General features: G+C 44.4%; 1 protein-coding gene across 1 annotated transcript in view; it reads left to right on the plus strand.

Moving 5' to 3' along the window:
• The window catches only part of LOC110367112, a 97,246-nt gene that overhangs the window by 41,069 nt on the left and 31,424 nt on the right, over positions 1 to 24,753 (plus strand). Inside the window, exon 5 of the mRNA XM_036128923.1 lies at positions 7,642 to 7,717. Coding sequence (XP_035984816.1) covers positions 7,642 to 7,717 — 76 coding nt within the window. The remainder of the gene's footprint in view (positions 1 to 7,641; positions 7,718 to 24,753) is intronic.

Raw genomic sequence — 24,753 nt, forward strand, 5'->3', positions numbered from 1 at the left:
ACCTGTAAAAGGTATAAAATGCATGAAAATAGAGCACAAGATTAGTCTGTACGCGGATGATGTATTACTTTATCTCCAGCATTCAAATAATTCTCTTTTACAAGTAATTAGAATACTAGAATCTTTCTCTAAAGTATCAGATTACTCGTTAAACTGGTCTAAATCTACGGTACTGTCAATTAATTGCTCTCTCGAAAACTCCCTAGATTTACAAATGCAATCAGGAAATAATAAATATTTAGGTATTACTGTGTCGAATAAATTAACAGATTTACTTAAACTTAACCATGCCCCACTTTTAAACAGGATAGAAGAGGACCTTGAAAGATGGAAATCGCTTCCAATCACACTTATGGGTAGGGTAGCTTCAATAAAAATGATGGTCCTACCTAGAATTAATTATTTATTTTCAATGGTCCCCAATAAACCATCATCTGACTGGTTTAAATCTCTAGACTCTGCCATTTCTAAATTTCTTTGGAAAGATAAACCCCCACGTATTAGCTTAAAGACAATACAGAAGACTAAAGACAGGGGAGGATTAGATCTGCCTAACTTCCATAACTATTACTTAGCAAATAGGCTACAATACATCTCTAAATGGATAAAAAATAGTCTTTTAGATGAGCCTTGGTTAGATATAGAACAGGAAATGTGCAATAATATCATGATTTCAGATCTGCCGTTTATTAGCTCAAATATAAAACGGCATACATGCTTCAAAAATATCAACATTAGTTCTACTCTGACAGCATGGTGGGAGTTCCTCAAAATGACAAAGTCATCCCTTATCCCATGCAGTCGTACACCTATCTGGAATAACCCTGATATCCTACAAAATAATAAAATGATAAACTTTACATACTGGAAGAATAAAGGTATTAAATATCTGGAACATCTACTTGACGGAACCGAGTTCATCAATTTTGTTAAACTAAATATGCAATATGGCATTAGTAAAAATAAATTCTTGGAATAAGAACAACTTAAATCTATAATTAAAAATAAATATAAGCATATTAATGGTGGTTTACAAGTCCCAACTAATATAATAGAGTTCTTAGATCTAACCCCCCGCCCCCCCCCCCAAACTACTGTCTAAATCATACAGGACACTGACTAAAATAGATGATTCGATATCTCTTCCTATAATGAAGTGGGAAAAGGATTTATCAGGCACCTTTGAACAAAATTTCTGGGCTCAGACATGTCTAAGAACTTTCAAATTGACTAGAAACACCAACTTACAACTAATACAATACAAAATCCTTCACAGAGTACACTACACAGGACAAAGATTATTCAAGATGGGTCTAGCACAATCTAATATCTGCCCACACTGCATAGGCAATCATCCTGATAATTATTTTCATGCGTTATGGTTATGCACACCAGTCCAGAGGTTCTGGACACAGATATGTAAGGACTTATCAAAGTGCTTGAGCTGTAAAATTACACCTTCCCCATCAGTTTGCCTGCTCGGTAATTTTGAGGAAAGTCCTCTGAAAAAAGAAATAGTTTACATGGTTTTTACTGCTTTATGTATCGCAAAGAAAACTATCCTCATGAATTGAAAAATAAACAAAATCTCAGTATCAATCAGTATAGAGATCTTTTGTTGGATCATATTAATCTAGAGACAGCATCTGATTCCACATCTGATTGGTCTCTTTGGGCTCCTCTGATCAACACCATCACTTAGTGGAATAGGGGGCGGTGGGTTGCTTCCTGCAGGGCGCAGTGGCTGGATGGAGGGGTTCCTGGGGCCCTGGGGGCACTTGGAGTAGGGCGCCTGGTGGATCCGGCTCCGGGGTCTGTTGCCCCCATCTGGGAGGAGTTTGGGAGGCCTACGGGTGGCCTACAGCAGCCGCTTGCGGCGCTCTTTGGGAGCTGCGTGTTGACGGACGTGGGTTACTGACCTGGTAGCTGTGCTGCCGCTGGGTGGGGCCGGGGTGGGTCTGGGGTCCCTGGGGCGCGCCGCCCTTCTGGCGCGGGCCCGGGCGGGGCCTCGGGGATTCCGGTTCCGGGGGGTGTGCCGCTTTTGGTGTGGGCCGGCGCGCGCCCGGGTGTCCGCCCCTGCACGGGGCCTCTGGTGCGCTGGGGGGCCTCGGGGCCCGTTGAGCTGGTAGGGGGGCATGGTCATTAACATCTCTGGGCAGATGCTCTTCTCCTTCATTGGAGTTGACGTTCTGGTGGGCTTGTGTCCGGCCCCCTGTCCCGGTCCTGGTCCGTGTCGTCTTCCTGTGCGGGTTTCACCTGGGGGGGTGGGGTTTGGGATGGCTCGTGCGGGCCGGCTGGCCAGGTCCCCCCCCTCTTATTATTATTATTATTATTATTATTATTTATTTATTTATTTATTTATTTATTTATTTAGTTTAAGTAGGCTTGGTGGGTGGGCTGGGGGGGGTTGAGGTGTTGGTCCTGGTGGGTGGTTGGCTGGCGGGCCCTGCGGCCTCTCCCTGGCCCCCGGGCTACGGTGGTGCCGCTGGCGAGGCCCCCTTCTCTGAGTGGGGCTTTCGGGGAGCGGGGGTGCCTATTGGAGCCAGTAGGGGAGCTGGCTCCCTGGGTTGGCTTCCCAGTCATTTGCTCCCCATCCCCGGACTCCTCCCTCTGCCTGCTCCATCACGCCGCCACACATGTAGGTCCTGAGGGAGGGGGCGTTACTGGAGGTTGCCACTTTCTGGTGACGCCCCTCTCCCCAATTTTATCATGCATCTTAGACACCTTCACTTCAAACATTTTTCACATCGCACACTCATATAGGCCATGGTAGGGGGGGGGTGGGGGGAAGACGTCTGGGGGGGGGCTTATGTTGTGTGGGCCTCACCTCGGACGGCTCCCTTCACATCCTCTCCCACTTAGACATTGAGGGTTCTGGGCAGTCGCCCGGAGGGGGTGCGCTGGCAACAGCTACCTTCCGGAAGGGGGGTGGGCTGTGCTGTGCATCCCCTTCGGCGCTCCCAGTTTTTAAACGCACTTGAGAACAACATGCAACAACACAACATTTGAGCAGGCGTAGGGAGGATCGGGGTCTTCTGCACACCCCCGTTCTCCGATGGCGGCAAGGAGTCTGGGGCCTGGAGGAGGTCCGGGCCACTGTGTCCGGGGTCTTGGCGGGGGGCTGCGGTGTGTAGTCAGCGGCTTGCCAGGTCTGGGGCTGATGCCTCTGCTCCCCCCAGGAGGGGCGGGGGGCAGGGATGGCAAGGGTAAGGTGGGGGGAGGGAGGGGGTTTATTAGGTATTTAGGGGGAGGGGGGGGCTCTGGCCGGGTGGCTCGTGCGGGTCGTGTTGGCCCGCCCTCTTGGGGGGGCCCGGTCCGGGGGGCGTCTGGTCTGGGGCCGGGGCCGGGGGTCGGGCACAAGCAGTCGTATAGTCGATTTGGGGTGACACCCCCCCCCCCTTTGGTCAGTGTTGGATGTGAGTGTTATGTGGGAATGTGTGTACAGCGTCTTTTTTTTTTTTCTCTGTGTGTGGTGAGTGGCGCACAAGGGAGGGATGGGGTGAATGAGTTTTCCTTTTTTTTTCCAGGTATGGGTGTGGTCCGCTCCCTCTCCCAAGAACATCTCAAGTCTCCGCTAGGTGCGGAGCCCATCCCCCCACGTCCTGCCCTCCTCCACTTCGTTGGCGGGCGCCTTGGCCCCCTGGCGCATTGGTTGGCTTCGGGTTTGGGGCGGGTTCCCGGGCGTGCGCCGGCCCACTCCCGGCGGCCTCTTCGCGGGGCCTGGCCCCCCGGGGGGCGGCCGGGGCCCCCGTCGCGGGGGCGGGGCGCCCCTGGGGCCTCTGGCCCTCAGGGCCCATGGCCGGGACCACTTCAGCGGGGCTAGCTGCCGGCGGAGCCCACGGGCTTGTCTCCGCGGCTCTTGAGGGCGTCGGCATTGCGGTGGCTGGGGGATTTCCTCGGGGTCGTCTCTGCTCCTTCCATGGGGGGGTGGGGGGTTGCAGATATCCTGTGTCGGCCCCTCCTGGGCGACCTGCTTTAGGGACCCCTTTGGGAGTCCGGGGTTACGAGTCCCCTGACGCCTGCCTCTGTGCTCGGGGAAGGTGGGTCTTCGGTTCTCCACAATCACTATCAAGCTATTTCTGGATAATCTTCACCTAAACTAGTGCACTTTCACATCTCCCACAGGTGCTGGGTCCCAGGTATTAAGTGTTCACTTATATACAGTAATCTTATAATTTATTTATTTATTTATTTATTTATTTATTTATTTATGTTCTTTCACTTTCTTTTTTCAAATATCACATTACACATGTCAGCTTACATAATAATATATATGATTTAGCAATGGCATCTAGGTGTTATTCGAGTGTATCTGTTGCTTTATGTCTGTTGGTTGTGCTGTTCTTTTTGTGTCTCTTTCCAGGTGATGGAGCAGACAAAGAAGGTTTTATCATTCTCTCCCTTTTATCTCCTCTTTCTTTCACCTCTACTCTTTTTTTCTTTTCTTTCACTTTTTGTTCTTCCTTTACTCTCCCATTGTCATGTCCATATAATTTGAAATTCTCCTTGCAGGAATCATAATAAAGCTATTTACAAGCATAGATCAAGTGGAGCACTATGGCGAAAGCCGTTTGCTCCACTTGTAAAAGCAAAATCTGTCGAGCTCCATCTGGCATTGAGACATCAATTCCTATTGCCATATTGCTAGACAGGACACTGGGAAAAAACAAAACAAAAAAAAAAACATCAATAATTAATATAGAGAATAATAAAGGACTCACTATGCTCCCTTGTGGTGTTCCGTTCTCTACAGTATATTTTCTTGAGTAATTCTTCCCTATTCTAACTTGTATTGATCTCCCTTGTAAAAAATCCTTAATCCATCTATATATTCGCCCTTTGATACCTAATTGACACAGTCTAATTAACAATCCTTCTCTCCACATCATATCATACGCCTTCTCTATGTCAAAGAAGAAAGCCACCACACTTTCTTTGTTAACCTGTGCTTTTCTAATTTCATGTTCTAAACATACAGCTGGATCCATTGTATTTCTCCCTTTCCTAAAACCACTTTGGTATTGTTATGGGAGTTTTGGGTGGAATTCTAAGCAATAGTAACTGAGTTCCCATCTTTACTAAAGGAGGAGACGGTGGTGATATACTTCCAGCACCTTTATTGAGAAACAGAGCAGAGATTCACATAGATGGAAAGTAATCGCACCCCTCGGTTCCGCTGCGGTCTGCGTCTGCCCTGAATCTGCCTGCCTCACTTTTCGGGCTTCCCCTAATACTGCACCGTGTCCTTCCCATGAGACAAAACAAAGACAGTCTATCGTAAGCAATCAGTATCCCTCAGCAGCTGCAGCATTTGGCCTTGCAATCAGAAAACAGTGGATCTTATACACAGACATCAGGTCTCCAGGCCTCCTCTGTCCGAGTGGTGTGAGGCCATAGTGACTTCAGAATAATAATTCTTATAACAGGTATTTAGCTATATATCCTTTCTTTTCCATATAATATGTTAGCCTTTCATTTATCATTTTCTCCATTATCTTACATATGTTAGATGTTAAAGCAATTGGTCTATAATTTCCTGGATTAGTACAATCTTTTCCTGGTTTGCGTATTGGCACCACCACAGCCTCCTTCCAGCTCTGTGGCTGTTTCCCATCCTCCCATACTTTATTATATAATTCTAATAATACTTCCTTTGATTTTTCATTGAGTTGATTAATCATTACATAACAAATCTGATCCTTTCCTGGTGCTGACGTCTTAGATTTCTGGATAGCACGTTTTAGTTCTGTCATTGTAAAAGGTTTGTTTAGTAAATCATTATAATTTTCTTCTTGTTGTAAATCTTCATTCTCCCTTACGTTTTTTTCTCTCCCTCTTTTTCCTTCTTCACTAATATTATCTGAGCTGTGAATTTTTACAAAAGTTTTAGCCAGCATCTCTGCCTTCTCCTCATCTCTGACTGCTATTATTTGTCCATCTTTTAAAACTGGGTATCCATACTCTCGTTTTATACCATTCATTCTTTTTTATCATACCCCAAACTTTACCAATCTCTGCGGCAGAGATTATTCAAATCTCTGCGGCGTCTCCTGGTTTCACGTAGCGCCGACCACCTTTTGCGTTCACAACTCCCAGCTCCAACCGCAACTCCAACACAACTCAAAACCACCGCGCTCAGTTGTCTCTTCCGTCAACCGACACGTCTGATCCAATCCAACCTCTCTCCAATCAACTCGCAGCTGCTTCCTCCTCGTGCTTCGTGTACCGACTCACCGTCCATTGCAAGACCTTTGTTTGGGCAGTAGTATAAAGCTTGGTACTCATCATTACTCTAGAGCAGGGGTCGGCAACCTGCGGCTCCGGAGCCGCATGCGGCTCTTTGATTGCTCTGATGCGGCTCAGGTGTTGAAAATAATTATGTTGCGGAGCCACAGGCAGCCGTCAATGCTGGCTGACCAACACTCCTCCTCACCTGTTGGTGGTGGTAAAGCACACTGAAAAGATTTTTGCTCACCGTCATTAAACTCAAGAAGAAGAAGAACAAGAACAAGAAAAACTGGTAGTTCACTGGCTGCAGTGACATAAACACAGCGAGGTGGAGTTGAGGCGGCATTTTCAAATGCTGCTTTTTTTTTTTTTGTAAATTCTTCAAATGACAAACACGGTGACCTAAAATAACATGGAGTCATTGATGAGGGTGAAGAGAGCTAAACAGCAGGGTAAGAGTCGTTTCTATATCTGACGTTTGTTCATTTTCAAAGTGGGGAAAAGTGAACAGCGCTTGGCTCGAGGCTGTGAGCGGAGTCCTGCGCAGCTGAAGTCGAGCTTCAGGTGCCGCCTGAATGTCTGGTAGCTCGTCTAATGCAGCTGTTAGCTTGTTAATGACAGGAGCTCGTTCACTTTCGCAGATGTGATTAAAATGTGTTCGGATTAAAATGAAAGAAAGTATTCCGGATGAACCATTTATATGGGCTAAAAATAGAATAATCCGACCATGATGTGCGTTTACTCGCACCAACCTTTATTCAAAATAAAAACTCTGACATTAGCAGAGTTGATGATTTCCATAAAATAACAGTAGAAGTACAAGCGCAGAGGTGCATTGGTTCTGGTGCGGGTCCATTTTGTTGCAAAAAAGCCCTTATGTGCAGCGTTATTTCATTTAAAATTTCAAAAGGATTTTGTGGCTCCCAGTGTTTTCTTTACTGTATGAAATGGGTCCAAATGGCTCTTTCAGTGGTAAAGGTTGCCGACCCCTGCTCTAGAGTCTAGACCTTTTGAATTGAGAAAGCTTCCTGTAGAGGAAGCGAAACGTCTTCAACTATGGAAAACAAGTCCAGTTGCTTTGTTTTTTACTTTTTTTGGTATTACTTATTCAAAGGGTAAATGGACAGATAATTAGTGTTTATCCAGTCATACACCACACAAAGCGCTTTACTCTATAACCACATTCACACACTGATATGCAGTAGGCAACCTGGGGTTGAGTGCCTTAAGTGCCCTGGGGCACGTTGCCATGTGACAGGGAATCAAACCTACAGCCTTCTGATTGTGAGATAACTGCTCTATCCATTGAGCTACAGTCATCCCTTGGGTGTATCTGTCCTCTGAGAAACCTTTTTGCTGAGTTATCCTGTGGGTGAATTAAAAATGGTCCTTGATGATGTTTCTGTCTTCCAGCTCCGTGTCAGCTGACTGGCCTCCGCCAACATGCTCCGCCTCCTCTTCTACCTGTTTGCTGTGGTGGTGCTGCCAGGTACACTCATGAAGGCTGTGATCTCTGATGGCCTCATTACTAGAAATATGTGACGAATATATCTGAAACCTTTGTGTGTTGTCTAAACTGAACAAAATGTCCCGACTGAACCTTCAGAACAGTTTATGAACGTTAACAACACGACTTCTGTTGACTCAACAGGACGGTTTGAAGTTCTGATGGAAGAAACGAGTTGATGTGATAACAGGTTGGTGACAGACTTTATGTCACATCTCTCATGAGTCTCTTTGTCTTCAGGTGCTGCTCAACAGCGTGTTACCGTTTCCTCAGAGGTCAACATCAGCTCGTGTCCCATCACGTATTTTGGACAGAAGTACGAACGTCTCTATGTGAGTAGCGTGGTGTAACTCAAATTCAGACAAAGATAACCTCAGTAAGTTAAACACAGTTGTCAAATGGCTGTTTCCTCTGTTGGGTTTAAAAAGAGACCCAGAACAACCAGAACCTACTGGGAAATGTAAGTACTGCTGTAGCATTATAGATGCTAAGAAATATGACTTAATTATAATAAGTTGAGCTGAAAGGATGTTTTCTCCAACAGAAGATCCTGCTGTTATTAACAGAATGTCTCTGAAGTCTTCAGGATTTGTTTAGCTGTGTTCAGGATAGTGAATGTTTATAGTGAATACTACTAGTATCTGGTCTTAATGCTGTTGGTGACCTTGAAGGAGAACACTTCATCATCTCTGTTATGGATCCTGAGTCTCTCTCACATGGGAACAAAATGAAGTAATTTCTGGCTGGTTAATACAGACTGAAGAGGAGGAAGACAGTCAGACTGAGGGACACAGAACCAGAACCAAGCCAGAACCCAGAAACATCTCCAAATGTATAAGAATACAGATAAATAGAATAAACTAATAAACTAAACATAAAGAATAAACTAAGGCAGCACCTTAGAAAACAAAAAATTCAGGAAAATGGAGAAAACAGAAACAAGAGCAACCCAAACACCTGGAGAACATGACAACAGCTCTGTTTGATTCATCATCTTCCTCCTTTAATAGAAACAAGAAACCCAGCATATCCAGAAAGATTGTTTTTAATCTGCTACAGTTTGGTTCAGCAGTCCAAGAGGGTCAAAGCCAGAGACGTTGACAGACCAGAGCCAGGAGAGCGATGGCCACCAAGTCTCCTGTCCAGCAGACCACAGCTGGGTCTTCAGATGTCCCCCATGGGGACCATCATTGACAGGACTGTCAGAACCACTGATGTCCAAGAAGAGCTTAGCAGCTCTCGTTTGGCAGTGAAGTAAGGCTCAGTTGCCTGAGTTTTATCCTGCTGGTGCAGAGGGTCAGGAATAATGGACCACAGGTGGATTTGGTTTATTATTTTTCTTCCAACCTCCTTTAAGCTCAGGTCAGTTAGCTGAAGTTTCACATGATGGATGAAAACCTGGATGTTACATTTCAGGGATAGCCAGAGAAATTGGTAATGTTATGTAAACACATGTTTTCCTGGCAGCACTCGCCTGATTATTCCAGAAGATCTTAGGAAGTTCTCTGCATAGATAGAAGATCTGAGTCTGGGTCTGTTTAATTAACTAAAGGATGAATAAAGTCAAAAGTTGATTCTTTGCCACTGAATCCACTCAGTCACACCTGTAGTGTTGGTTCACTGTATGGAAGCTGCAAGTGTTAAAGTTAATTATTGTAATGAAATAAGTCTTCCCAGCAGTGCTGTCCGTCCATCAGTCCATGGGGGTGGTTACATCCTGGACAGGTCACCAGTCCATCTCAGGACAACAGTTACACACACAGGATAACCAACCATGTAACTCCTAAAGCCAATTAAGAGAGACCAATTAACCCAACAGTGATGTTTTCTGATGGTGGGAGGAACCAGGAGTACCTGGAGAGAACCCATTCATCAGGGGGAGAACATTAAAAGTCCTTCCAGACAGAAGCAGACAGGGATTTGAACCTTCTGGCTACAACACCAACAAGCGCTCTGTAATGGTGCAGTTGTCAGATTTTACTTTAACACGACTCAATCATTCCTGAGCAGAGTCCAGGTTTGATTTAACTCAGTTTATGGTCATTTCTGTGTGAAAGTTAAACAGCAACATGAGTCTTGATGTTTTTCTGGGATCTTCAACAAGCAGCATTGACCTCTCAGACCTGATGTGTTTAATAAACTGGTATCCAGGTAAAGAGAATTACAGAAAATGTTGTTTCTTTCATATAAACGTTAATGCTGGGCTGTGTTTTCTGTTCTTGACTCTTCAGGTGAATTTCACAAGTGAAAACTTTGTGATCTGTTTCAACGGATTCTACGACCCTCAGAGCAAAGGCGACTGTTTGGTGGGACCAAAGGTGGTGTGGGCAGGGTTTGAATTTTATGGGAAGACTTCTGGACTAGAACAACTGATCCATCAGAATCTGCCAACCATTAACAACACCATGGAATGCTCTGTTTTCATTAATACTGATACGGTGAGTTTTTCATCATGAACCCAAATCTGCTTGCTGTTTATTAATCACTCAAAGACAAAATTTAAACACTAAGGAAAACGGGAAAAAAAAACCACAGACCACCATGGCTATTCTAATATATTATGTTGGATACAATAGAAAGTATTTTGGGAAGTTTTTGTCAAAGATTAAAACATGCTTACTGTGTTCTTCTTACAGACTGGATATAATGTTGTCAACTTTGGATCAGAAACTGCTCTACTTGTGTTCTCAATCACCCTGAATGAATTGGTAAGTAACTGTTATCAAAGTGTGAGCGAGACATAAAATCTCAGTGGATGAGGATTTTATAGGTTCTGTTCAGCCCATCTGATTTCTGTCATCAGGACAGGATGCTTGTTCTAACTCTGCTTGTTGTTTGGTGGCAGGTTGAGGTTCTGGTGGACGGTGTCAAAGTCGAGTCAGTCACACTTAATGATTACGCTAATAAATACGCAGACCTGACTGGCTGCAGACACGCAGGTTGGTGAAGCTCTTAATTGAAATGAAAAACTTCCTGATTCTGTTTAATTCCAATTTCACTTTATTATTTTTGTCTTAAGAGAAAATTAATGATCAAGAAATCTGTGACCTTTTCAGCTCAAACGGATCTTCCTTCTTTTCTCACGTGTCGTTTATAAACCAGGCGACACGGTGAGCTCTGATCCTGAAATCTGTGTCAATCTCACCTGTTCTGATGTTGGCGTCCTCCAGACATCCAGCTGTGGGCCTCTGGAGCGTTGTCAAGGCAACGGCGTGTAAATATGAAAGCTCTGTATTATTCTGGTGAAGATTCTCAGTCATCCAGGTCATGGTCATTCCAAAAAAAGGTAAAAAACAGAAACAGGTCCACCCCTTAGTAATGGGCGGTCGTTAAAGGCTTTTAACAACCGCCCATTACTAAGGGGTGGTCCTGTTTCTGTTGAATTTGCATGTTATCTAAGCCATTACAAGGCCTTTGTTTGCCAATTGTATAAAGCTTGTTACTCCACATTACTCCAGACTTTTTGAATTGAGAAAGCTTCCTGGAGAGGAAGCGAAACGTCTTCAACTAACGAAAACAAGTCCAGTTGCTTTGTTTTTTACCTTTTTTTTGGAATGTTCTGTATTATTGTTATTTCAGGGAGGGAACGTGAACTGTAAACGACCCCAGATAGTCCCAACCTGCAAGTCTTTCCTTAAATGAAGGGGTTTATTTCAAATCTTTATTATTATTTAGAATCTGTGATGATTGTCACAGTTCTTGGTTTTAGTGTTTAGTGTGATTGCCGGTGTCTAGTTTTCCTCAGTTACATTTAGATTGTTTTTCTGGTCCCTTTGTTGCTCTCTCTAGTCCCCTGTTGCCACTAACTTTCTCTTTCTCTCTCCTCAGTTTTCCTTCCTTCCTTCCTTCTCCACACCTCCCATCAATCAGTCAATCAACTTCTGCCTTTGTTCCAGCTCCTTTCCTCCCAGTATTTAAGCTCCTCCCACTTTTCCTCTCTCTGCTGGTTTCTGCTGTTGTTTCCAGTCACCTTGCCTGATCGCGTCTTTGTTTAAAACCCAGGTCTACGTTTTTTTTCTCGCTCTGGCTCCTCGTTTCTCCAGTGTTTCTAAGTTTTTGGCTTTTCATTAAATTCGCCCATAACGGCTCCCTGCTTAGTCTCTCTGCATTTGGGTCCTACGACAACCACTACCAGAACATGACAGAATCAGCTTTACTGGCCGAGTTTGTGACACAAACAAGGAATTTGAGTTCTGTTCCACTTTAAAACATAAATATATAGGTATTGTGAGTAAAATAAGTAAATTTGGTTCTGCTGAGACCCGGTCTGTGTCCAACGCCGCTTTCTGCTGTTACACAAACATGTCTGAACATCCATCTATTTTCTGACCGCTTAATCCCTCATGGCGTCGCGGGGGTTGCTGGAGCCTTTTTCCCGATATAAAATAATTGTAGCCGTCCAGTGGTTTCATGGCTTTCATGCTCTCTCGTCTGTACAGGCCTGCCGTGCTGAACCAGACGCCTCTGTCAGTCTGCCCCAGGGCAGCTGTAGCTACTTACATAGCTCACCACCGTCAGGGTGTGAATGGGTGAATGACTGACTGTAGTGTAAAGCGCTTTGGAGGTCGTCAAGACTAGTTAAAGCGCTATACAAGTACAAGCCATTTACCATTTACCATTTTTAAATATATATTATTTTTACTGAAGAGACGTGATTTAATTAAAGCTAATTATCATGGTTTTCTGTCTCATTCCAAAAGTTTCCTAGTTTGCCAGAATTTGGGCCCGTTTGTCCTTGTTCCCACACAACTGACTCAGCTCCACAAAAACTAGAACACTTGGACCTTTTCAGGACACGTGTCTGTTTGCTGATGCTTTCAACAGAAATCCAACCAATATCTGAACCAGAAATAATAGCAAAAGTCCTTCCAGCTGCACTTCATAAAAAAACCTGAAGAAAAAGCTTTCAAAGGGATGACTGAAGAAGGAGAATCAGACAGAAGAAGGAAGGGAACAGTAATAAAAGCTGCTGCCTGATGCAGGGCTATTAGGGCTGAAATAGTTACTCAGATTAATTGTGATTAATCAGTTAATGAATGAAAGTATCAATATTTTAAACTGTATTAGCGACATAAATTGACCTTCTAGTCATCTTCTCATTCACTGAGAGACCTCCCGTGTTCCTCCTGCCTCCACCAGCTGCTCCTCTGGCTCCCCATTGGGCTCCAGCTGCACTGTGACGGGTCCCGCTGTCATCGGCTTCCAGGGCCAGCAGAGCTCTGTGAAGGATCGCTGTTCCTACTCCCTGCTGAGGATCCCATCGGTCCCAGGATTCCAGGTTCTGGCCCGCTTCCAGGAGCGGCGGCGTAGAGACGTGAGCTTCCTGGACAGCGTGACGCTGCGCCTGGACGGGCCGGGCGCTCACATTCACCTGAAACAAGGAGGCAGGGTTCTGGTGAGCCTCCTGCAGACGCAGCTCATCAATCAGGGAGCAGTTTGATCCTGACGGCGTCTCTGGTGTCAAACTCCCAGAGGTTGTTGTCATGGAAACAGTCAGTTTATGGGTTTAAATGTTTCCTCCACTCTGTCTCTCAGCTGGACGATTCGCCGCTGACCCTCAACAGCTCGGTTCAGACGGTTGGCGGTGTGAAGCTCTCTAAGGACCAAACTGGAGTCACCGCCAAGGTGTCGCTGTCCAACTTCACCGCTTCTGTCTTCTTTGACGGCTCCTCTGCACTGATCCACCTGGAAGGTACAGCACGTCAGCAGAGTTTGGGTCATGATGGCTGTAAACTCTGCAGTCCTTGGGTCAGCTGTGTTCCTCCAGTTGACGCTGACTGGACTCTCATTGTGTCCTGAACCTGTCCAGGATCTGCTGGACAGTCTCTGCAGGGTCTGTGTGGAAGCTCCAGCAGCTCTGTGAGTGAGGAGAGGCTCTCTGAGGACAGCTCCACCAGGTAAGACCTGCTGCTGCTGCTGGATGAACAGACTGCAGATTTACTCAGGAATCAGTCCTGACCTTGTGTGTCGCCCCCTAGCTGTGAGATGCAGTACTCCGATAGTAACGACAGCACCATCGACTGCACCAAGATGACTGAACGGTGAGCAGATGGACCAGAAACGTCTGTGTTTCTCTCTGATCTCTGTGGTCAACTACATGTTACACCTTTAACACCATGTGACGTCAGCCCTGGTAGCAGGTAAATCAACATATTAATCATTTATCATCTCCCTGTTTCTTTCTGCATGTGGAGCAGCTGTAACCTCCTGAAGGAGGCGCCCTTCTCCTCCTGTCACATCGACCCAGAGCCCTTCATCACCGCCTGCACACACACTTTGTGCAGCTATCCTGATCTGGACGGCCTCAGGTGTCAGTTCCTGGAGGCCTACGTGAGAGCCTGCAGCCTGGAGAGCAACGGCACACTGGAGGACTGGAGGTCCAAGGCTGAGTGCTGTAAGACCTGACTCCCTCCATCCGTTCTGAAGAACCCTCCTGCTGCTTTTCACAATAACATATCAGAGTGTTGCTCTGCAGCGCCCCCTGGGGCATTCTGCCAGGACAGGACCTGCAGCGATCATGAGTTCTGTGGAGAGAAGAGTGCTGGTGGAGAAAGTCGCTGCTTCTGTCGGGCCATTTTTGCCTCCAAGTACAGAGAGATCAAGTCTTTCGGTACGACGTCTGTGACAACATGAGATCAGGTCTGACTGGTTGGAGGAAACCCTCTAACTGAAGTTTTCCTCACCAACACTGTAACCTTCAGGTGATCCAGCCATCTGCAGCCAGAACTCTGCTTCTCTCACTCTGGTGGGTTGTCTCCTGGAGGACGAAGGCCTCGACTACTCTGCCTTGCAGCTCAAAGAGCCGAGCTGCAAAGGTCAGATAGATGAGCGGACCCACATGGTGACTTTCAGCTTCAACAGCACCAACCTCTGTGGGACGGAGGTCACGGTGGGTTCTCTCCTCCAGATCTTTGCTTAGTCCACTCAGATATCCAATGTGGCGCTGACTTCTTAATGGTATACAGCCGTTATTTGCCTATGCCAAAATCCAGCGGATTATGATAAAATAAAGCTATATATTCCAATTGTCTGTCCAAATAGTGTTTTGATCCTTTATGAGCCTAAAAATAACCAGCGATGAGCAGATATAAACAGAGGTGGCGCCATCCACTGGCAGTACCGCAGAACTTTGAGAAAGCCATATGGTGGCTAATAAATCAATAATAAATAATGCAGAACCAATCATGAACCTTTAAAACGTCTCAAGTTAAAGGGGCAGCTTGGTGTGATCAAAGACCAACCTTTATTAATTAAATAAACCGATATACAGCAACTCTAAGAGCCTCATATCAGAACATCAAATAAAAATCCTGCTCATAAACAGAAACAGGGACACAGCCTCAGGGTAAGAACCGATCAATCGCTCTATTTAGAACTTTGTTTATACCTTAAACTGTAAAGGCCAAGAAGAGCATTGCAATAACTATAATCACTGTATAGGGTAGTTCACCCGTGACGTCACATGTGACGTCAGCGCTACATCCGGATCCCGCTGGTAGGCAAAAAACGGTACTGTTCTTGTCTACTACATGACAAAATGGATGAGTTAGAGTGTACTTTTAGTTCGTTTATTTTTGGAATCTAAACAATGCCTACGACTTGTGCTCCCGGTTGCACACAGAGGCATTCCAAATTGTCGGATGTACGTTTCTGTTGTTTACCGATGGAGGAAGGACGAAGAAAGAAATGGATATTTTCAATGAAAAGAACGCAGGCAGACCCTCCCAATGGACTGGGGGAGCCATCATACTACGACAGAATGTGCAGTCTACACTTCATCTCCGGTAAATACAACTTAATTCTGCTCTAGTCATTGTTCTACTTAAATAGCGGCTGAGGGGAGGTGGTGATCACTACACGGGCCGGAGAAGCGGCAGCAGCAGCCCGTGAACGGCTGCTTCAGACAGTGGCGACTGCGTAAACACTACACGGGCCGCTTCTCCGGCCCGTGTAGTGATCGCCACCTCCCCTCCGCCACTATTTAAGTAGAACAATGACTAGAGCAGAGTTTACGCTGCAATGTCGCCGACACCCCCACCCATTTTAACAAGACAAAAACACCAAAATAATCCGTAGTAAACAATGTTTTTTTTTAACCTACCAGGCGGGTCTTCCTCTCTGCTGAGGCGCTGTGTGTCCAACGCCGCTTTCTGCTGTTACACAAACATGTCTGAACATCCATCCATTTTCTGACCGCTTAATCCCTCATGGCGTCGCGGGGGTTGCTGGAGCCTTCTTCCCGATATAAAATAATTGTAGCCGTCCAGTGGTTTCATGGCTTTCATGCTCTCTCGTCTGTACTGGCCTGCGTGTTTATAAGGCAGCTGTATACGGAACCCTTGGCCAGCATTTCACAGACTCGCTCCGTCCCTTCAGGCTTTTGCTGTGTGGATCTGGCAATCTGATACCATCAACCATCAACTTACTCTTAAAACGATCTTGTGATACGTTATCTAAAGAAGAAAAATACGTGGAGAACTCGTCGGTTTCTCTGTTTGCGTCCGCCATTGTGTTCGCCTTTTGCCTACCAGTCCGGCGCGCATGCGCGAAAAACCCGCATCAAAACAATAACAATGAACTACCCTATTAATAAGGACGTTTACCTTCAGTTCACTGGAAGAGGCTAAAAGCTGTCAGCTGCTTCTCTGTTTATCTCCTGCTGCACATGTGCAGTGTCCTACCTCTGTTTTATTATAAATAAACATGAAAGACTATTTTACTAACCTACTGAGCAAAAACAAAGTGTAAAACATCAAAATATTAACTAATACGCCAGCAGGACGTGATAATCTTTCCTAAAAACTTTGTGTGCAACCAGAGAGAAAAAGTCAAATAACGTGCCTATGCACCTTTAATGTTTCTTTTTTACAGACCAACAACAGCCAAACCATCTACAGGAACACCATCATGTCACAGAACCTCTCTTCTGACGGCATTACTCGCCAAGACCAGGTCTACATCGACTTTTCCTGCATAGAGACCCTGCCGGACACAGAGACGGTGGCTTTCAGAATCAAAGAGAGGTGGGTGCTCTGGTTGCTGACTTTACTTTGAATCATCAACAGGTAAACTTGTTTGTGGTTTCAGGCTTGATGAAACCACAGAGAATCAAGCTGAGAAGATGTCAGTAAAACTTTTCCTAACCTAGAAAAGACGACAGATTGATGTAAATGAGTCCAGGTGAATCTCTCTGCGATTCAGGTCAATGTCATACTAAGACTTCTTCAGCTGAAAGTTAAGGTTCAGCATTTGGAGGTGAGTCTTCCTGGACGACCTGGACACCTGTGACAACAGCAGGATGTGAAATAGCAGATACTAGACTGACAGGTCCTCTCAGTAGCTGTGATTGGAGCAGATGAAGGCAGAACCCACGGTTTCAGGTGTGGCTCTCTGTTGGCTTAAGTGAGGCTTAAGTGAAGACTAAGGCTACGTTCACACTGCAATACGATCTTTTGCCCATATCCGTCTTTTTTACGCCAGTGTGAACGGCACAATTTCGATCTTTTCCCCTCCAAAAAAATCAGATTTGGCCCATTTTCATTTGTTGTATTGATTTGGATACGTATCGGATGCTTTTGAAGTGTCCACTGTCTTAACGCTCTTGTCACATTTTATCCGTCTTTCACGTCACTCTGTCTTTTACTACACGTCCACGCACACTAATAGCAGTTAGCGTAGCATTAAAGTTAATGGCTGATAATAGCTGCGCCGATTCTTCTTACCTTTATTCGTCTTATGAAGTGGTCTTAATATTGTTGGCTCCCATTGCTTTCTAATAATACCAACGAGAGATGTTGGCTGGTGTCCGCGTCTTTAAGTTAGTTTTTTTTAACAAAACTTTATAGAAAGCTTCTAGATTGCCTTCACCATAACTTACACAAACAGTGCACTGCTGTGTGACGTCTCCTTCTGTTATCACTTTACGGTCTTTAACCGTTCAGACAGCGGTAGGATGTCGCTTTAAACAGTAGTATGAACGGCCACCTAAAAAAAAAAGAATCAGATTTTAGCAAAAAATCAGAACTGAGCATCAGGACCTGCAGTGTGAACGTAGGCTAAGATTCTGTGCCTTTGAGATGAGAGTGAAACTGAAGCTCCAGGGCTTTGAGGCAACGTTCAGGAACTCCTGAGCTTTTCTTTAGATGATCTTTGAGATCATGTGAAACAGGTGATGAACCACATATTTTACCTTGAATACAGGTTTTAAATATAGTTACCAGTCATATAGTACATTTTTGATTAAAATCCTAAGATATGGAGTATGTTGTGAGAAAACAGAGCTTGTTTTTATGCCTGGCTGTTTTACAGCGATAAAATATTAAAAGTGAAAAGTTCAAATTTCCTTAAAAACATCAGAAACCATGGGTTTATACCAGGACTCATGCCCCCTGTGTGCATCCTCTGTAGCGCTGTGGTTCATGTCATCTCATCCGGACCTTGGAATTACTCTCTGACCATGAAGGCCTTCATGGACGCCGGCCGGACACAAGCTGTGGATTTGAACACCGAGGTACGGCTGAACCAGAAGATCTGGGTGGAGCTGGACACGGAGGGCCTGAATGAAGACCTGGTTGCTGTGGTAACCGACTCCTGCTGGGCGACAGACCGAGCGTCCCCCACTGCTGGACGTAGATATTACCTGATCAAGAACGGGTGAGACTGTTCCCTGATATTTAACCATGAACAATCTTTCCAGTCGCTCTGATCTGAGCACCAAGATAATTGGTCTTGATGTTTGTGAGCAGCTGTCCAAACTCTGAGGACCAGACGGTGAAGGTGGAGGGAAACGGAGAGGGAACCTCCAACTTCTTCTCCTTCAACATGTTCCAGTTCTCTGGGAGCTCTGCTGAAGTCTACCTGCACTGTAAACTGCAGCTGTGTGTCAAACAGGGGAATGTCTGCATCCCGGTAAGACTTGATGTCAAACACAGCATGACAGATATTTTCTCCAAACCTGAATCTGTGACTGTTTTTAGTTAATAAAATAATCTACAAAAGTAAATGAGACAAAATTTCCACAGATTGCTGTCAGCAGCCTTAGTATAGAGAATGGACTCTGTCTTTATCTTGCAGACGTGTGACGGAGCTCGGAGACACAGATCAGTCAGGTCCAGACCTGGAGCTTCTGCCTTCATCAGCATGGCCTGGACCACCTAGGTAACACTCAGCCCTGCTACTGCAGGTTCTCATAATTAGTCCTTTTCACGTGCTGTTATATGGAGAGTCAGAACTGAGAAAATAAAGCAACAAAGAAGAATATTCAGCCTTTTAAACCTCTCTCCCAGTGGCTGTACGACATTTATAGCAGCACCACTCATTCACAATGGACTATAATTTTAGATTAAATTACATTTAACTACATTTTTAATATTGAGGACTTCTAGCATTTGCTTTCACCACAACACAAACAAACAGTCCAGGCACTAACTAGAAAAAATTCTGAAGAAATTTAGCAAGGCGCCTGCCTCTTGGTGCATACTGTACCATCAAAAATACTAACAGGAAGTAACACTGCGAATTTCAGGTTCCTACGGCCTTCACAGCCCTCACAGCAGCCGTTGAAAGGTGCCATGTTAAGTCAATGGACCTCCTAGGAGCCTCTTGCTAGCAGCGTTGTCATGGAGACTCACTGACAGCTGCAGCCCTCTCTGTCTGTAAAGGCAGAAGAACCCTGGCTAAGCAGAAGTTGGTAGGACCTTCCTAAAGCTACTTCTGGTTAGCAACATGCTAACAGTTAGCCGCTAGCATGGTTGTGTTCAGTATCACCGGGTGATGTTACTCTGTTAGTTTGGTTAAAATCCTGTACTGAGAAGTGCCTAAAAAGGGAGAAAATCCTAAAATTCACCAAATCTGTGAAGCAGAAGTTTGTACAAGCTTACTAGAGCTACTTCCGGTTAGCAACATGCTAACCGTTAGCCGCTAGCGTGGTTGTATACAGTATCACCGGGTAATTGTACTCTGTCAGTTTGGTCCAAATCTTGTACTGGGAAGTGTCTCAAAAAGGGGTGCCAATACTTAATGTCACCAAACGTGACCAAAGTTCATGGGTCAGATTGGCCTCCTTTAGCAACTCAGCCTCACCACATCTGGGCGCAGAACTCAACATTTGACCGAAATGGTCAGTAGCGCCATTTCCCACAGGTGGGTGGTGCTGTATTGGCCAATTGGGTCGTGTCTGGGCATCATGCCAGGTCCTGTTGGAAGCAAAGCCCCAATAGGAAAGCATGTGAAATCCAAAATGGGCCAGAAAAGTCACACATGGCTGAAAGTCACTTACCTGACTCCGCCAGATAGATTTGCTCCGCATATCCATCTGGAAACCTTCCGTTGAAGTAATTTTGGGAAGGGGCGAAAATACTGGTTAGCTGATTGGCCTATGTTGGTGATAGACGGGCCAAATAAACCAATCAGATCAACGAAGCATATGACTCGTCAACATGCTTCGTCGTCGCGACGACGAAAACACAACCACAAGCCAAGCTACTCTTGCTGCTGCAGGTAAAGGCTCGTTAGCTCAGCAGAGAAATACTCTGTAAATAAAACTTGCTCGATAGCCACGCTAACGCTAGTTTCGTCGGCTGAAGCCGCCATGTTCATTAGACTGTATTGTCGCGCTTCTTGTTGCGTCACACCTCAACCCGCCTCAAAGCCAACGCTGATTGGACGTTCGTTTGGTGAACGGCTCCAAATCTTCTTTAACGGAGAGTAGCCAGACTGATCTGCAAGTGAAACCTTGAAAGCTCGCGAGATCAGGATGGTCTCACGAGGCTAGAAAGTCACTTGAAAATTTTAAAATGTCAAATGGAAGTGACTGTGCGAATTTCAGATTTCTACATTAATCACAGCAACTGCAGTGAGCGTCGAAAGTTGCCATTCTATCTCAATGGAGCTTCTCCCTCTGGCCCTCAGAGTTCTGTCGTCATGGAAACTCACTCACACACCTGCAGCTGGCCTATCTACAGAAGTGCAGACACTTTGTGTCAGAGTCTGCCTATTGGATTATAATGGAGAACTTTGCCTTGAACAACGCTCCATATCTCCTGACCCGTAAATGGTAGAGACGTAATTTTTTCTGCGTTTAGTTCGTAACGGATAGGGGAAAAAGACAAGCTATCGTTTTTTGCTGGAAAAAGTTTAATAAAAGCGTAGAAAATTATGATATAAAGGAGATTTTTATGGAATTTTAGAAATCCTCTAAAAACGGCCCGAACAAATCGCTGTAGCTCAAAAAGTATAAGAGATATCAAAATAGTTCTTTCACCGTGAGTATCAGCAGTCTTTTGAGGACTATGGTGCTTAATTTTATGTTTGTACAAGAATCGGTGTAGGCACAGCGACTATGTAAAAAAGTGGATGATGTGGGAAAATGCAGCTCCAAAGCGTTTTTAGGATTTTCCACATTCGCTACTCCCGAACAAATTGTTCCTACGGAAAAACCGTAACAGTTATCCACAAAATTCCTTTTTTGTGAGTGCCAGAAGGGTTGGGACATTCATGTGTGAAAGTCTCATGTCTGTACATAAAACGGTTTAGGAGTAGCGATGATGCGAAAACATGTGATGTTTTGGATTTTCAGACGTCATTTTTCAAAACCGCTCCATAGAAAATGAATGGGGGAGGTTTCAGGTTTGTGTCGCTCTGAGGTGATTTGCGAAAAATCTATAAATGCCACACCAATGAGGGTTACATTTCCCGAATCCTGACAAAAATACCTACGTTTTGATGTATAATTTGTCTACGTAGAGTGAAAATTGAGCGAGTAAGGTCAAGTTGTTCGGAGTTTTGAAATCTTTAAAAAAGCTAGAGTGAGCCACTCTAGCGGTTGGAGAATTCCGTCATTGACTTTCATTGTAAACAATGATTTCGCTGATTTTTGGACATGAGCTTAGAGGAGTAACTGTGAAGAGACGATAAAAGATATCCACATTCCGTTTTCACTTCTGAGTAGTTCACAGATATATCTACAAACTGCAAGTTAAACGGTGTTCGTAGGTGAAAGCATGACGACACAGTACAGCGTTGAAAATGGTCATTTGGAGGTTTTTTTGAGGCTTTCTTTCTACCCGAAAGAGTACAGCACAGCACTGCCTCCTCATTGCAAATGCTATGGCAGGCGCCTAATAAAATGAAAACACATTTATACTTATTGGTTAATACAAAGATGAGTATTTCAAAACAGGCATTTTGAGCTGTGTGGTAAAAGAGCTCCACTTTAGCACATATGGCAAATTATGGAGGACAAAACCTACTTTGTTAGTGGAGTGGAGGTTTCTTTAGTTATTTCTTCTAGAAACACTAAGCTGTAGTGGGAATATACAGAAGCCAGTGTGTATCTCTATCATCTCCTGAAGGCAAAGCAGACCCCTGCACTGTCTCAGGATCATCTCTCGTTTTTGCTCAGAGGATTTTCTCGTAATTAAATCACAAAACATAAAGACACCACAGAAAATGAATTATTTTGCCACAAAAGGCTCATCTCATCTCACATCAAAACAAAAAATGACCCAAAATAACAGAACATTTCTATGTGAGACACCCAGCTAGTCGGCTGCTCGGTCAGCTCAATCTTCCACTAGATGTAGCTCATTGTGTTTATGTGCCGTTTTGTGTCCAGAGTCCAGACAGGCACTAACTGCTGTAAAATAGTGGCTCAATATTCTTAGTTAAAAACAAAAAATAATGGAAAGATGTCCAATGTGGTGAGATAAGGAAATTTTGCCCCTTTGTCATGTCCAGCTTCATGGCAACCAGAACGCTGCTCCAGCTTCCATAGTTGTGCCAAACATGACCAAAGGAGGCTTTATACCTATACATCCTCCCTTGACACCCAAAACGTGATGATTTATTTTATTGCTGTTCGGGTATCAGGTACAAACCAAACATGACAGAGGAACAGAAAGAGAATCAAAGAAAATCTACAGGTTTAAAACCCAACAACCAGCTACTACAAAAATAAAATAAAAATAACAGCCACCAAGGGGAAACTGAAACAATGCAAGCATGAACACTTGCAAAGAGAAAAAATAATGAAACACAAACAGCATCAACACCAGCAGCAAGAATATGGAAAAACTGTCGATACTGATTGAAAGAACTACAGGGCAACACAACTATTCTATTATGAGTACAGAAGTGTGTGTGAACATGCAAAATATGTGATGTAGGCCTTATTGTGTACAATAATATGTGCAGAGCCCCCCCCCCCCCCCCCCCCCCAGAGGTCAGAAGTATGGAGGACCCTTAGGCCCAGGAGATGAGAACTAGCCCATTATTAAAGTCTGTTTGATTTCCCACCAGCTAATGAGTTATTGTCAACTATTGTTTATAGATTATTCTTCTAAACTAATTAATTAGGATAAATGTTTGTGCCGCAGTCTAGGGTCAAGGTTCAGTGCTGAGTTAAATACTCAAAGTTAAAAGGTGCAAAGACGAGATGTTTGGGTGATTGGCTTTGGAGAAAAGACAACAGTAAAACTTTGGTTCTGTTGTGTTCTCAGGTTATTTTGACCTGGACAGACTGACGGGCTGCAGATGTTTGATTGGTTCTGATCCAGAGCCTGGATGTGTGGAGGTTGACTCAAACAGCCGCAGCGAGCTTCTGTTGGAGAGGAAGAGAGGACAGACCTGTCATCTTTGTCATGAGTCCATAGCTGATGTTTTCATCTCTTATGAATGACTGGGTGTTTTAGGGCTACAGGTGATAATTAAAGGGAGATTAAAGGGCTTTCAGATTAGTTATTTTACTAGGGTAAATATTTTAATGGAGAATAATCATTGATTTTGTTGAAACTGCGTTGTGGTTGAGTTCATCATGACTTATAAAGAAGAAGACAACAACAACCTGAACATGAGGGATTAAAAGCTGCTACAGAGTTTCAACGCAGGCTGGAGGAAGTTTAGAACTGGAGCAGGAACACAGCTGAGCTCCAGCTATTTTCTATCTAGAAGGACTGAGGCTGAGTCTGCTTAAAATATCTGATTTACCAGCAAAAAGTCTGCAGATCTTCAGGGTTTAGTGTCAGTGAGACGCTCTGTTATCCTTTGAAGCTAAAGCTGGTTTATGTGCTTCTATCTTTAGGAAACGGGTGAGAGAAACTACTACTCAGGGTTTATCTTGGTTCCATCAGGTCCTGATTTAATTTAATTTGATTCAGATCCTTCAGTTTCTTATTGTTTCAGAGGTTTTACTGTTTCCAGACCTATCAGACAAATTACTATTACCTGAACTATTAAATCAGAATTTTAATCCTTGAATCAGGAGGATATTGCTTTGAAAAACAGAATGTGTACAGTAACGTTTAATTCACTGTTGATGTTTTAGACAGCATAATAAAAGGTTTAAGCAGTTACTGTGTCACTCTTTATTACCAGACTCCTGCATGGAGAAAGTCATGAACCTGCTTGTGAAGCTGGCAGAGGTCTGCTGGGTGCATCAGTCCGTCTGGAGGCAGAGCACTGCAGCCAACCCTTCCTGTCCTAAAGGGACCCAGAAACTAAATGGATTAGCCATAAAACTCATCAGCAGGAAGCAACAAACTCTAAATCACAACATTTAAAAGAGAAATACATGGTGGGCCGGTCTCTGATGAGCAGAGGGTCGACCAGGAGCTCTGAAAGGTGATCAGGCCAGAGATCTCTCACTTCTTTCTAGCCCATCATATCAGACACTCTTGTTGAAGGCAGAAGGAAAAGTATTTCATGAAACTGAAAACATAAAATAAAAATACCAATAATAGATGTTCATGTCTAAAAGTTCAAACTATGAGGACGATTCTCTTTTTACATGAAAAACTGGATCCCATCAGAGAAATGTGACTTGAATAAAAACCAGTACCGGTTCCTTTAATTCCTATAAAACGATGAGCCAGCTAAAACAGAATCATGTGATTAATATGATCAGACGCAGCAGTAAGGCTTACAGCAGAAGTCAACAAATAAAACCCGATGGTAGAGAACATTGGTGGCAGTCTCTCTTTTAATGATACAACCAATCAGCTGGATTCTGGTTCTGGTTATTC

The sequence above is a fragment of the Fundulus heteroclitus genome, unplaced genomic scaffold (assembly GCF_011125445.2).
Source record: "Fundulus heteroclitus isolate FHET01 unplaced genomic scaffold, MU-UCD_Fhet_4.1 scaffold_125, whole genome shotgun sequence".
NCBI lineage: Eukaryota > Metazoa > Chordata > Actinopteri > Cyprinodontiformes > Fundulidae > Fundulus > Fundulus heteroclitus.